At 39.7% G+C, this 13125-nt stretch overlaps 8 protein-coding genes across 8 annotated transcripts; 5 read left to right on the top strand and 3 right to left on the bottom strand.

The window, feature by feature from the left end:
• Nucleotides 1-1548: 1548 nt before the first annotated feature.
• RUD3 (Rud3p) lies at nucleotides 1549-3333 on the top strand (the record flags this gene model as incomplete). Its single annotated transcript, XM_037289844.1, has 1 exon — nucleotides 1549-3333. One exon carries the CDS (start codon nucleotides 1549-1551, stop codon nucleotides 3331-3333), a length of 1785 nt encoding a protein of 594 aa, XP_037145739.1.
• A 309-nt stretch (nucleotides 3334-3642) lies between these two features.
• On the top strand, nucleotides 3643-4194 carry AIM41 (Aim41p; the record flags this gene model as incomplete). Its single annotated transcript, XM_037289843.1, has 1 exon — nucleotides 3643-4194. The coding sequence occupies one exon, from the start codon at nucleotides 3643-3645 to the stop codon at nucleotides 4192-4194; it is 552 nt and encodes a 183-aa protein (XP_037145738.1).
• Nucleotides 4195-4501: 307 nt separating this feature from the next.
• SPR2 (Spr2p) lies at nucleotides 4502-5452 on the top strand (the record flags this gene model as incomplete). Its single annotated transcript, XM_037289842.1, has 1 exon — nucleotides 4502-5452. The coding sequence occupies one exon, from the start codon at nucleotides 4502-4504 to the stop codon at nucleotides 5450-5452; it is 951 nt and encodes a 316-aa protein (XP_037145737.1).
• Nucleotides 5453-5770: 318 nt separating this feature from the next.
• TAF14 (TATA-binding protein-associated factor TAF14) lies at nucleotides 5771-6589 on the top strand (the record flags this gene model as incomplete). The annotated part of the gene is made up of 2 exons (XM_037289841.1): nucleotides 5771-5779; nucleotides 5885-6589. The coding sequence occupies 2 exons, from the start codon at nucleotides 5771-5773 to the stop codon at nucleotides 6587-6589; spliced, it is 714 nt and encodes a 237-aa protein (XP_037145736.1).
• A 181-nt stretch (nucleotides 6590-6770) lies between these two features.
• On the top strand, nucleotides 6771-7498 carry SAS5 (Sas5p; the record flags this gene model as incomplete). Its single annotated transcript, XM_037289840.1, has 2 exons — nucleotides 6771-6779; nucleotides 6845-7498. The coding sequence occupies 2 exons, from the start codon at nucleotides 6771-6773 to the stop codon at nucleotides 7496-7498; spliced, it is 663 nt and encodes a 220-aa protein (XP_037145735.1).
• A 103-nt stretch (nucleotides 7499-7601) lies between these two features.
• Nucleotides 7602-8870, bottom strand: STE4 (G protein subunit beta; the record flags this gene model as incomplete). The annotated part of the gene is made up of 1 exon (XM_037289839.1): nucleotides 7602-8870. The coding sequence occupies one exon, from the start codon at nucleotides 8868-8870 to the stop codon at nucleotides 7602-7604; it is 1269 nt and encodes a 422-aa protein (XP_037145734.1).
• Nucleotides 8871-9369: 499 nt separating this feature from the next.
• On the bottom strand, nucleotides 9370-10956 carry TBF1 (Tbf1p; the record flags this gene model as incomplete). The annotated part of the gene is made up of 1 exon (XM_037289838.1): nucleotides 9370-10956. The coding sequence occupies one exon, from the start codon at nucleotides 10954-10956 to the stop codon at nucleotides 9370-9372; it is 1587 nt and encodes a 528-aa protein (XP_037145733.1).
• Nucleotides 10957-11815: 859 nt separating this feature from the next.
• HHO1 (histone H1) lies at nucleotides 11816-12646 on the bottom strand (the record flags this gene model as incomplete). The annotated part of the gene is made up of 1 exon (XM_037289837.1): nucleotides 11816-12646. One exon carries the CDS (start codon nucleotides 12644-12646, stop codon nucleotides 11816-11818), a length of 831 nt encoding a protein of 276 aa, XP_037145732.1.
• Between the last annotated feature and the right edge of the window lie 479 nt (nucleotides 12647-13125).

Below are 13125 nucleotides of genomic sequence, written 5' to 3'. Positions count from 1 at the left end.
AACTCATAGTAACAATAGAGCTTATATGAAAGCAACCAACTGCATGCTTGCGATGCATTTCAGTAATTTCTGCAGCTTAACTTGAGATAATAGTATTGAAGCATGTTTTCTCTATGTTGAATTAAGGTAGTTTGAGCAAGTGGAATTATAAAAAGATCGATTCTGCAGAACGATACATAGTGAGCTCTTTTGCAGTCTATTTGATACCACAAAACTGTGCTGTATTTTCTTATGCACGTCCGATTGATTCAGCTGTGTCAGATCTCAAGTGTGAATGCCCTTAGCGATGTAACCTAGTGTGTTTCTCCTAAATTCCATTATTCATTTCTTGATCATCAGTAAAGCCACTGAGTAAAATATGGTGACTTGTGGGACAAATGATACTACTCTGTCTCTTCACTTTTAGTAACATTTTCGCTATTTATTCAATAACTACAAATTACATCTTATTCCTATACCTCTGAAGCACCGAGCTCACCAAACGAAGCATGGGTTTACGGCATGAAGATGCCACATAACTCATTGGCATAATTATTCGTTTTGGAAAATCTGTGCTGCTGTGATTAAGTGAAGAGAAGCCCAAACCAAATCCACAAGACATATTGTAACAATGGTGACACCGGGAAGAGGTGAATTGAATGCGGCACACAAACACTCTCACACTGCAACAGCTAAATAATTGAAAATCAGGACTTAGATTTCTTTTTGCAAAAATGAGATGTAATTCAGGCTAAACTTTGAGCACTCACTGGGATGATGAACACTTAGACGTTCAAAGTAAGTTTTGCAACTTATGGCATGAAATGTTCATTGTAGACCCTTATTTTTGACCTTAGGAAGGCGATATACGCTTCGGTAATCAGTGCCCTATTTCATTCCTAGCAGAATTTTATGAATTTGGACAAATGTAATGGCTCAGTTTAATATCTACTTCTGAAGTTGCCTCACCTATGTTGATCCAGCGCATCTAGCTTTGAGGCAAACGTTTATGGAGATGATTATACGCCCGAATGGACTATTCTTATATTGATGAAAGCTCAAGGAGATGAGTTGATCTCTCAACATTTCAATGTTTCATCCTGAGCTCCTCGGTAAGTACCTATGATCAAAATAAATTCAAGCTGAAACACAAATAATGGGTCCCAATTCCTAAGTTTCCATGGATCTACCAGTAGTTTCGTCTGTGTTGTGCATTCATTTGCTCAAGCATTTGATGAATTATTGGGAGCCAACTTCAATTCAACAGAGATTTTAGTTTTGGCTTTTCAATTTACCACTGAATGATGTTTTGTTGAGTTGAGTATAGAGATGAACTGCCCATAATGTAACTTTCTCCATAACTTTTTCCCAGCAGTGGTCACCTTGTTTACTTCTACAGAATTTTAAGTTTATCACATTCCATCTTACAGTTTGAAATTTAGAGACGCGGCGGAGGATTCTTTCGAAAGGTAATACTCTTCTTAAGAATACGATCCACAGAGCAATTAGAAAACAGAAGGAAGTCAGGAGCGCAGGAGTTTTGATAGAAAAAGAATTGGATGTTTACTAATGGGTAAAAACAAGAAGAAAAATGGAAAGAAGACCAAACAGATTGCTGCAACCGCAGGCCATTCGACGGCTAAGGAAGAATCAAAAGAACAGGTAGACGTGAGTGCCACTAGCCACTTAGAGGGCATTTCACGGGACAACGTACCTGTTGTACAAGATATAGATCAAGTAGAAAAGTTAGAAAGTGGTCTAGAGGGGAATTCTCAAATAGAAAATGGCAACAGGACAGAGGACGGACCCTCGAATGATCTGAACAACTCAGAAATGCATAAAACTCAGCAGGAAATTGTGAAGTTGAGGTTGGAACTGGATGAAGAGAAAAAGGCAAATCAGAAAATCGAGACATTGAGGCTTGAATTGGAGAAAGAGAAGAAGAACAAAGAAGATATCGCGAAATTGAAGCTTGAATTGGAAGAAGAGAAAAAGGCAAATCAGAAAATCGAGACATTGAGGCTTGAATTGGAGAAAGAGAAGAAGAATAAAGAAGATATCGCGAAATTGAAGCTTGAATTGGAAGAAGAGAAAAAGGCAAATCAGAAAATCGAGACATTGAGGCTTGAATTGGAGAAGGAGAAGAAGAACAAAGAAGATATCGAAACATTGAGGCATGAACTGGAGAAGGAGAAGAAGGCCAGAAAAGAAATGGAAAAATTGACTTCTAGTCATGACGAGCACAACAAAGACGATTTAAGCAAGGAGCTAGAAGAAATCAAGAGCGAACGAGATGAACTAGAGACTCAGTATAACAACTTGCTAAACAGAATTTCCTCAATGAAGACTGTTTTCAGTAAAATGAAAGAATCACAAGATGAATTGAATATGGTGAAGGAGCAGTTGGAGGAATCCGAATCTCAAAATGTTCGATTAAAGAGCAAACTAGACACTTTAAATAAGGAGAAAAATGAGATACAGAAGGCTGTGGTAACATTAAGCAAAGAATTTTCTGACCTGGATAAAGAACATAGCGCTTTACAAGACCAATGTAACGAACATAGAGAAGAGATAGAATCATTGTATTCTAAATTAGAAAGCTCCTCTAACGAGATATCAAATGAGTTGAATTCTAGTCGCGAAGAAAATGCACAATTGAAGTCACAAATCGAGGAATTGATGATTGTACTTGAGAACAGTAAACAAGATATAACGCTTCTCAAAGAAGCAAAAGATGACCTGGAGTTAAATTTGGAGAATATTTTAAAGGAAAAATACAAAATGCAGAACACTTTGAAGGAGCTTGAGTCAGAATTAGAGCAATCTTTGACACAATACCAAGAGGAGACGAAAGAACGTACACTGGAGATAAAATCCCTAAGGGCCCAGCTGGATAGTAGTGTAGAATCCTTTAAAGAATCCTCAAAAATCATTGAAACTCTAACGCAGAAAATCGAATCAATGAAAGAGGATGTATCACTCAAAGCAAAACTCGAGAAAGAATGCAAAGATCGCGTTTTACAAATAGGGAAGTTACGACATGAGGCGATTATTCTCAACGAACATTTAACGAAAGCTCTTTCCATGCTCAAACAATCCAGTGACTCCGAATCTGTTGATAAGGAGCTGATTTCCAACCTCCTAATATCTTTTGTTGCAATTCCCAGAGCAGATCCCAGAAAATTTGAAGTTCTTGAACTCATTTCTAGTTTCTTGAACTGGGACGATGACAAAAAAAGACAAGCTGGACTCATCTATAGCAGCGACAACAATCACAAGTCTTCTGGCTCCAGCACTGAGAATTTTGTTTCTATGTGGACCGATTTCCTTGAGAAAGAGAGTGAAGCCAAATAGAACAGCATCATACATTATTGCATTTATCCAAGTTCTAAGAAAGAAGATAAAACTATGTGAGAATGTGAACCATTTTGATATAGTTCATTAACTGTATAAATATAAGTGAGCGAATGCTAGCTGGTCCCCAGGTTGCAGGAGCTTGTCGAATTAGTATTGTATCACGTGTAGTTGGTGAAATATCTTACTCAAACCCAAATTATATCTTGACAATACTTGTCTAAACTCGCTTTCAATGACGTGATAAAGTGATAAACACGTATTGCGTACTATCATCAGTTTGGCGTCCTTATTTTGAAGTTTCCCGATATGTTAAAGTTACGTTCCCCTCTCTTACAACGTTTGAACAGGCAAATAAGATGTGCTAGTACATCCTCCTATAATAATGCACTGTTGACATTAAAGAAGGATTTGAAAGAGGCAATGATATCAAAGAACGATTTGAAAAAAAACACAATTAGAGGATTGTTATCTGCTATTAAGAACAAAGAAATAGATAATAGGGATAAAAATTTCGATGAGTTCATGCTATTTGAAGTTTTTTCGAAGTTGGTAAAGCAAAGACAAGATTCTATCAAGGAATTCTTGAAAAATGAGAGAGGCGAGCTTGTGGACAAGGAAAAGCAAGAAATGCAACTTATTCAGGGATACATGGACAGTTTGCCCGTTTCCACGAGCGAGGAAATTGACATAAAGGCTGTGGAGTATTTGGAAAAGTTGAAAGCTTCACAACCAGAGCTTCAAATGAAGCAGGTCTTTAATAAGATTGACTGGAACACAATGCCGGCAGCTTGGAAAGCCTCACCAAATGCCATCAAAAGTAGTATTGCAGCTCACTATAAAAAATTTTTCTGGAATTGATTTCTGAGCATAGCTTGTAAATAGACCATCTCTTCAACAACTGTATAAAAATTGAGATAAAGAGTAACAAATACAAGTAAACTCCAGTTGGCATACAAGTAAAACAATGCGTTGACATGCTTCTACGCTTTTTACTTACACGCTCATGCTATTTTTTTTTGTGTCAAGCTAGGTATTATTTTAGCGTCAGAACGATGACAGAAAATTCATGTATATAAATATCGGAGCGATAGAGGTATGTCACAAACAGACTCTAGATTCTATTCTTTACTTTTAATTGACAGAGTCAAAATAAATAAATTAAAAAATGTTCCTTCACAGTATTGCAGCAACTTTATTTTTACTCGACGTCATTCGTCAATCAAGCGCTTCCAAATTATCTTTCACTTTAACTACTGAGGAGTTAGGTGGAGACTCCACAGACTCTGCAGCTGTTAGACCATTAGTTGTTCATGTAGACAAAAAAAATATGTCTCCAGAAATTTTGAAACAGTTGTATCGCACTTCTAACATCATCTTTGCGGATTTTCCTGAGGTTCCAGAGTTCATCAATTTGAAAGAATACGAGAACATGAAGTCTGCAACTGAAGAGCTGCTGGATCAACTTACAAATGAAAGAAACATTGCACTAGAAAATGTAAAGAAAAACGAGAAATTCTCAGAGATCGAGACACTTTTGCAGGAGATCATTGATCAAGAGGACTTAGAGAAAAAAAATGCTGGTGAAGAGTTATTTTGGGGAACGGGCATATCCACAGCGGCAGTAGTTAATGTCACGAACCCGCCAGCTACTAATGCACAGCCATCCCAAATGCAGTCACAGGTATCCCTCTCAAAATCGATCCACCCACAATCAAGTCACTCGGCATCCTCTCGGACAAAGGTTGTTTCCTCCTCTTCGCATTCAACGTCTACATACATGCATCCCACTATCGCACCCATTCAATCCATGACAGAGCATCCCAAATCTTCAAAAATAAGTTCATATAGCTCAGAGTTACGCACTTCCCATGGTTATAACAGCTCTTCGTCATGGTTCAAGAACGTCACATCAACATCGTACCAAACAAGTTCCGGTTCTTTCGTTATGAAGCCTTCAAGAAGCTCAGGCACCTTCACCTCAGGCTCATGGAAAGTTCATGGGAATTTTGTAAATGCTACAGCCAACGCTCTAAATAATGGTTCGACCTTCGTTATGCCGACCACTTTCATCATGGCATTGTTACTCTCCGCTATTCTTTTTGCCCTCTCATATTGAGTACAGACCCTCCAGTTTAAGGGCTCATTTTTTTTTTTAAATAAGATCACAACAAGCTTTTGTTTACATTTTTGTATAAGACTTTTGTACGTTTATGCCGTTTATATTCCAATTGTTTCACCAATATTGATATATTCCTATGAATTACTGACACCTTCTTTATTGTCGCGACTGACGACGGCCTTGTAATTCCCAGTTTCGAACAGAGCGTCAAGGTTGGAGGATTTCAATGATAATGACAAGCGAAAAAAGAAGGCTGCACTTGGCTAGCAGAGTATTCGAGAGGTAAGATCATTTCGTCGCAAAGACTGAGCGAGTATGGTTACTGTATGTTTTTGATAGGCTGAGAAATTTAAGCGTGTGGTATAGTGTAACAAGGGAATTTTTACTAACTAAATATCGGCGAAATGAGCTATTCAATTATTTGTTTAGAGTGTTAAGAGAACAGTTCGTATTAAGACGAGCCAGCATGTGTTGCCTGATCTTCCCCCGGTGGAAAATTTCCCTATGCGCCAATGGCGGATCGAAATATATTTGTTAGACGAGGAGGGAAAGGAAATACCAGCCACTATCTTCGACAAAGTGGTATATCATCTACATCCCACATTCGCGAATCCCAATAGAACCTTCACGGAGACACCGTTTGCAATAGAAGAACAAGGCTGGGGTGGATTTCCATTGGATATTAGTGTTTTCTTGTTGGAGAAGGCCGGCGAAAGAAAGATAACTCATGATCTGAACTTTCTGCAGAAGGAATACGAAATTGACCATGTAATTCAGATACCCACCAACAAGCCTCTGTTGGCAACAGAGCTACTCAAGAGTGGATCAGTAGACGATGCTGGTGCAAAACGCAAAGCATCTGCTACAAATGGCGAACCGAAAGTAAAGAAAGCAAAGACGGCCAGTGCCTCCACCATTAAAGGCAACGTTGACATTGAAAAGCTAGCATTTGGGTTGACTAAGTTGAATGAAGATGATCTTGTTGGGGTTGTGCAAATGGTCACAGATAACAAAACTCCTGAAATGAATGTTACAAACAACGTTGAAGAAGGTGAATTTATAATTGATCTATATAGTTTGCCTGATGGTTTACTGAAAAGTTTATGGGAATATGTCAAAAAGAACACAGAATGAGAAAAAGTGCTACGCTCTGATCACATATAGATTTCTAATATTGTAATTTACTACTATGTAGCAAGTTTTTTTACTTGTTTTTTTTTCTTGCCGTTCTAATCATTAGAAACTGTTGGTTGATTTGATCTGTTTTTGTTTTTATTGCTAGGCCAGAAAGAAACAGAGAAATATAAGCCACTCGATGGAAATAGTATGTTGTAAACTGCAAGCTTGCTTAGTAGTGTTCAAATTTTTCTGACTAACCATTTCTCTTAGCCTACTATTGATGTTACAATCCGGGTGAAGACTCAGCAATTGATAATACCGAGCACAGTTGCTGTGAACGGTCTGCCACGAAGACATTGGAAAGTTGGGTTATGTATGCTGGACGAAAAAGAAGGAGAGGTTGAGATAAATATAATTTCAAATTGTACCTTTTTTTTACATGAAACTTTTGAAGAGCCTGTAAGATCGTTCAATAGTCCACCCTTCGCTGTTGAAGAAGACGGATGGGGTGAGTTCGAAATGAAGATTGTTTGCGATTTCGTTGAGAATGGTGGTAAATTCACCATTCGTCACTCTCTAACATTTGACGAGCCCGCATATGGAGTCGACTACGATATCAAGGTCCCTTATCACATACCGCTTCTGAAAACGCTGTTATCAAAACACTTCAAGCTACCCGATGTCTCCAAAGATGAGAAAAAGAACAATATGTCCTCGGCAACTTCTTGGTTCAAACAAATAGCTTCTGCTGATCAGGACGTCGTGACCGAAGTTGTCCAGATGATAGTTTCACATCCTGCGGTTCAAGCAGAGGTAAACAAACGACCAAAACACGATGATTTTCTGTTAGGTATCCATCAATTACCAAATGAGCTAGTAAAAAGAATTGCGGAATATATACGTAATACAGACTCTGCACAATAAATGATGTGGACAAAAACCAGTACGGAAAAAGTGAACGTGGTAAACTGTTGATTGATGAGAAATTTATAATGCGAGAATTACAATTCATCAAACGTGAGGTTAACTACATGTAGCCTGGTGTCCAGATTTTCATTGTAGAATCCCAAGATCCTGTGCATACCGCCTGACCATCTGGACTGGTTCGTACTCCTGATATGCGATTTGAATGCCCCTCTAGCTTTCCTACAATTTCGGCTTTCAGGACGTCCCACACATAACATCCAACATCAGTGTAACATGCATACATCAGCCTTCCAGAACCACTGAAGTCTAACGATACCACTCCTTGGTTGTCAAGGTAGCTTGGACTAGTCAACGAAGCAAACGCCCTTTGCGATGAAGAATCACCTCCATCAACAGTTGACCCCGTATGCGTTGAGTGTTTTTCGTGTCTAATGGAATGAGAAAGGGAAAATTCAGCTATACTGCAATCTGACCGCAAATCAAACATTCTGCTCACTCCGTCATCACTTCCCGTCACGATAGAATTACCATCTCGAAAGAATTGAATTGCATTAACATCTGCGTCGCCGACAAAAAAACTTTGGACCATGGTTGGCGCTCTTATATCCGATATATAGCTGTAGCCATCTGATCCACAGCTTGCAAAAATATTATTGCCTGACTGCTGTGCCTGCTCGTTAGGAATTGATAGTGCCAAAACGTCACCAAGATGATCAGCATACTCTCTAACTCGTTTTGCCTTGGGAATATCCCAATACGCACATGTCATATCACCGCTTGCAGTTACAACATGTGAGTTATCCATGAAATCGGTGTCTGATATATAGCCTGTGTGACCCTTGAAAATTGATACAACATTCTGTTGAACCTTGTGCTCCTTTGAAACTCGGTATATAGTACAATTATTATTCAAGCCCGCACTTGAAACAAGTGCATTAGAGGGAGATATACCACAAGATAAAACCCACTGCGAATCTAGGGGAATTGCATTTTTTTTGAAACCAGAAACACTGTCCCATATAATCATGAACCCATCCTGACTTGCACTCAGAATACTTTTCGAGTCATGAGCCCATTTAAAACTAGAAATTTTGCTATTATGGCCTCTCAGCAAGATGGTGGGTCTCAAATTCACTTTATTCTTATTCAATGATCCAACGTTCCTAGTCATCTCAAGGAGTTGCGCATCACAGGCCTTTGACCTCACCTTGTCTATTTGCTGGTGCAACTGTTCGCTTTCCCGTCTCGCTGAATCTATTTTACACTGTATTTTGTCTTCAAGAAGGAGATAATCCGGCACAACTATTTCTTGAGGTTGAATGTAATGGTCGCAACTATTGGTTCGATTCTCCAGATGGTCATTCATCATACTCAATTATGCTCAGTCGCACTATATTTGAATTGTCGAACTAATAACTTCCAAGAGTATGGGCATTAATATAATTCAGTACAAGACATTTACAAGGAAGTAACAATATTATCCAGCCCATCTAGGTACCATCTGCAGCTTTCTTACTAAAAACATATTCAAGTTATTCCACAGTCCCCATCAGTAAGCTATCCATATAATTGCGTAGCACAATGGACGCAACGGCAATACGGAAGAGCCTGCCATTGTTTTTTTTTTCATTCTTGAAATGTTCTATTTTGGTTGTGCTCATGAACCTCAAAACTATTGTTTCAAGCGGATATGAAAAAAACAACATCTGAGTAGAATAAAGAATAAAAAAAATAACGAAGCAGAGCTTCGAACAATCTGGGCAGCCGCACCACGGGGCCACTAATAGTATGTGATTGAGATGTAACGAATCGCGGAGATGCGGGTAGAATGTGGAAGGCGTGCCCTCGCCCAAGCGACTTTGAGGAGACTATATAGTCGATTGAAGACTTGGATCAAAATCTGAAGGCTCCGTTGTCGCAGCACGGAACAAATCAGATGCATTGCTTTGCCTTTGAGACAACTCGAGTGTAGGTTTGAGATTCTTTTTCTTGGATCGGAAGGTTCTTTCTAAGGTCCCTGTCACCTTCACTAAATACTCCGGTAAAGTCCTGCCAGATTTCAGGTAATGTAGTTTCCAATTGCGTGCTTTGTCCTTCAGTTGTACTTGACTTCGATTCTTTAATGCCTCAGAAATTTTCCCACCTGGTCCATATATATCCAGTATTTTGGACCATGAAGGCCCGACCGCTTTTAGACCTTCCACCAATGCATCCTCTTCTTCTTTAGACCAAGTCCTCTTGGGCTTGACTTTCTTGATGGCAATGGAATGATTTGCTGTTACTGATACGGCCGTATCGGCGATAGACTTTGCTGTCAGATGCGTATTCGGATCTAGGACTTTCGTAGCCGCGGAAAAGTGAACGACTGAATCAGATGATGCAAAAGAACCAGGAAGTGGCCCGTTGTCGGTGTTTTCCATTGAGTTCTGCTGAGTTGGCGAATCTTCGACCTCTACAGTGTTGCCTTCACCTGATGCATATAGCACCTGTGGATCGAATGCGGAAATACTATATGAGTGGAGTGTTGATTTCCCACGACTTTTACGGCCCAGGATAATGACTCCCATATTTTTGTTGATATAATCTAGCAGTTCTTTAATAAAATGATACCAGCTATAGTCTTGAGTTAAACTTTTGTAGCTGGTATATTGTGACAGGTTTTCTCTGCGGCGAATACACCTTTCAATAAATTCTCTCTCAGAAGGCGTCATTAATTCACTGAGGTTTTGATCTGATCTATCAGTTCTTCTTAAAATAAGCAGTTCATCCAGGTTATTGGGAAAAATCAAGTCCAAGAAGTGTTCACATTTCGACCGTGATATAAGATCATCGTCTTCGACCATACTGTCGTTCTTGTTTTCATTATTCATTGTTTTCAGCCCAGATATATATGCCTGAGTTTTCAGACCCAAATAAAGTATTCCGTGTGATTTCAACAGTTTACCGTTTTGATCCAACGAACTACCACCGGAGAACGCTGTATTGGGGCAGAACACTTCGAAAAAGGACTCTTGCAGAAAATCAAATCCATAGTCGAAACATCCCAGGATCGTTAGCATATATGTCAGCAGGTTTGCCTTGCGAATAGTGGTCATAATATAGGTTTCATGACCTCTCAAAAGCAGAGGTGCAGAGCAGTTGGGCAACCACATACCGGGCGCCACATTGTGAACGTTCAATAAGCAACTTCCATCATTGTATATCAGTCTGATCTCTTTGAAAAGTCTTAATAACGTCTGAAATATTTGCCTTTCGCCAGATATTGGGTATCCTGATGAACCTTCAATAGCTTCAAATGTCTGCGGCGAGCCGGAGTTTGAGACTAGCAGCCTCAGCAATTGTGTGGAGACATTATCTAGAAGACTCAATGAAGATATTTTTAGACGCAACTCTAGCGGCAAGCTTTGCAAAATCTCGTTGAACCTGCTTAAATTATCTGAGAACACTTCTGCCATAGCTTTTGAAACTTTCTCTAAAAGATATCTCGAACCTTTCAAAAAAATCTTGAACGTGTTATGACTACAAACCTTTACGTTTGAGCGAAAGGATGTCTTCGTTTACCAATAAATCTTTGCTGACGTTGAAAGGCGTCACAATATATATTTGACGAACTGGCTGGCGAGCTGTATTGGAGCCAGATCGATGAGGGTTCTAGCTCTTCAATGTTGGGATAAAAGTTAGGGCTTTTGCTGCTTTTTTTTCTCTACAAATACGGCTTTCTGGAAATGCGCAACGCTCGTAGCCATCCCGGATAAGAAACAAGCTTTGATATCAAAGCTTTAGACATTTGGTTCCTTAGATACAGCTATTTAAGCCTATATTTGCCATTCGGTCTCAGGTAGGTATAGATGTATCGCTCTCACAGACAAACTTTTTGAGTAAATTTTAGTTGCCTTTTGTGCGACTAACGATCTGAGATAAAGAGGTGTAACTTTAAAACAGCGTGTACAGTCATGGAACGATCCAGCTTATACGCAATCTGCTTGCTTCGGCTTGGACGTAAATCGGTAGTCTTTGACATTTGACGGTACGCTCAAATATCTTTTGCCCGGCCAAGGATTGTTTTAGTTCTAGTCGACACTTGTTTTACTGCGTTTTACTGTCGCACAAGAGTTCACTCACATTCGAGCAGCTCCTTGACTAAGTATTCTGGATAGTCACCGATGAGAGGTAGACAAGGAGATATAAAATAATTATTTATATATTGTACAGTAATGATACAATACCTATTGGAGACAACAAAATTTGAGCCATCGAGGCCGGTCATTATCGGTAAGAGAAATGGGTTTTACGGAAAGCGAGCTATTCTAAGTTCTAAGCAGTTATCTTTTGCATTATTGGTTTGCCCTTTCCCTTTTTCAAGAGGCCAGAGGGTCCTTTAGGTTGAGCAAACGCTCCAGTTTCGACACCTTTCTTGATGGCCGAATTGAACAGGTGATCGAAATTGGAAGTAGCCTTTGAAGAAGGGAAAAATTGATCTTTCACGAACTTTTTCAAAGCTATGCGGCTTGACCCCTTCCCGTCGTTCAATTTCAAAAGCCCTGCAAGAATCATATCCCTGTAGGTAGGATTAGCAATTGGAGATGGTGCTTTTTTGGCTTGCTTCACCTTTTCATGAGTTTTCTTAACGCCATTGGCAGACTTACCATTGGCGGCGGTCGCGGTATTAGCAGAGGGTGATGGCGTTCCCGCAGTTCCCGCTGCAGGTGCTGCAGATTTTTTCACAAGTTTGAGCGTGCCGGATGGCCCCCTTGGCTGGTCAAAGTCTTTAGTTTCAACTCCCTTCTTTATAGCGTTGTTGAAATACAGGTCAAAATTCGTAGAGCTTCCAATCTTCGGATACTTATCCTTGATGTACTTCTTCAACGCTGGACGGCTCGAGCCCTTGCGCTCCTTTAACGCCAACAGCGCCTCCGTTATCAACTCCTTATAGCTTTTGGAGGCTTCCGACTCCTCTTTCTTGACGCCGATAGACATCTTACCCTTGGCCTTCACAACTGGATGCTTGCCCGCAGTCTTAACAGGTGCCTTGGCAGTTGCCTTGACAGGTGCTTTAGCGGGCGGCTTTGCGACAGCTTTAGCGTTGGCTTTTGCAACGCCCTTACCGGTTTTTTTACTCTTGATGGCAGATTTCTTGGGGGCCATAGTACTCCTATACAGATTCGATAAACGCTTTTCCTGTTCTAAATAAAAGTGATACCGAGATAAACAAACTATTACTTTCGTGTTGACGATATCTTATATTTGAACAAAACAGAACAAAACAGAACAAAATAGAACAGAACAAAACAGATCACAACAAGAAAACAAGGAAACAGTGCGATTTAGAATACTAGTAAACAGAAAAGGACGACATGAGCTTATTTGACGCGATCTTTATTTTACTTATCGTGATTAACCACCATCTTTGCCGATATCAGAGTCCAGCAGCCCTTCCTGCTGTTTGATCTCCCCACATCGCATATGTTGCAGAAAAAGGGATACCGGATTTTCATTTTTTTTCGCTTTTCGTTTTTTGTTTTTTTTTCGTTTTTTCGCGTCGCGCGTCCTGAAATAACGTCCAAAGTGATAGCGTATGTAATGACAGCAATTGATAGTAATATTGATGATTGCCCTCCAGACCT

This window comes from Zygotorulaspora mrakii, chromosome 6, assembly GCF_013402915.1.
Source record: "Zygotorulaspora mrakii chromosome 6, complete sequence".
NCBI lineage: Eukaryota > Fungi > Ascomycota > Saccharomycetes > Saccharomycetales > Saccharomycetaceae > Zygotorulaspora > Zygotorulaspora mrakii.
Note: the sequence above shows the minus strand (reverse complement) of the source record. Positions and strands in the feature narration are given on the sequence as shown.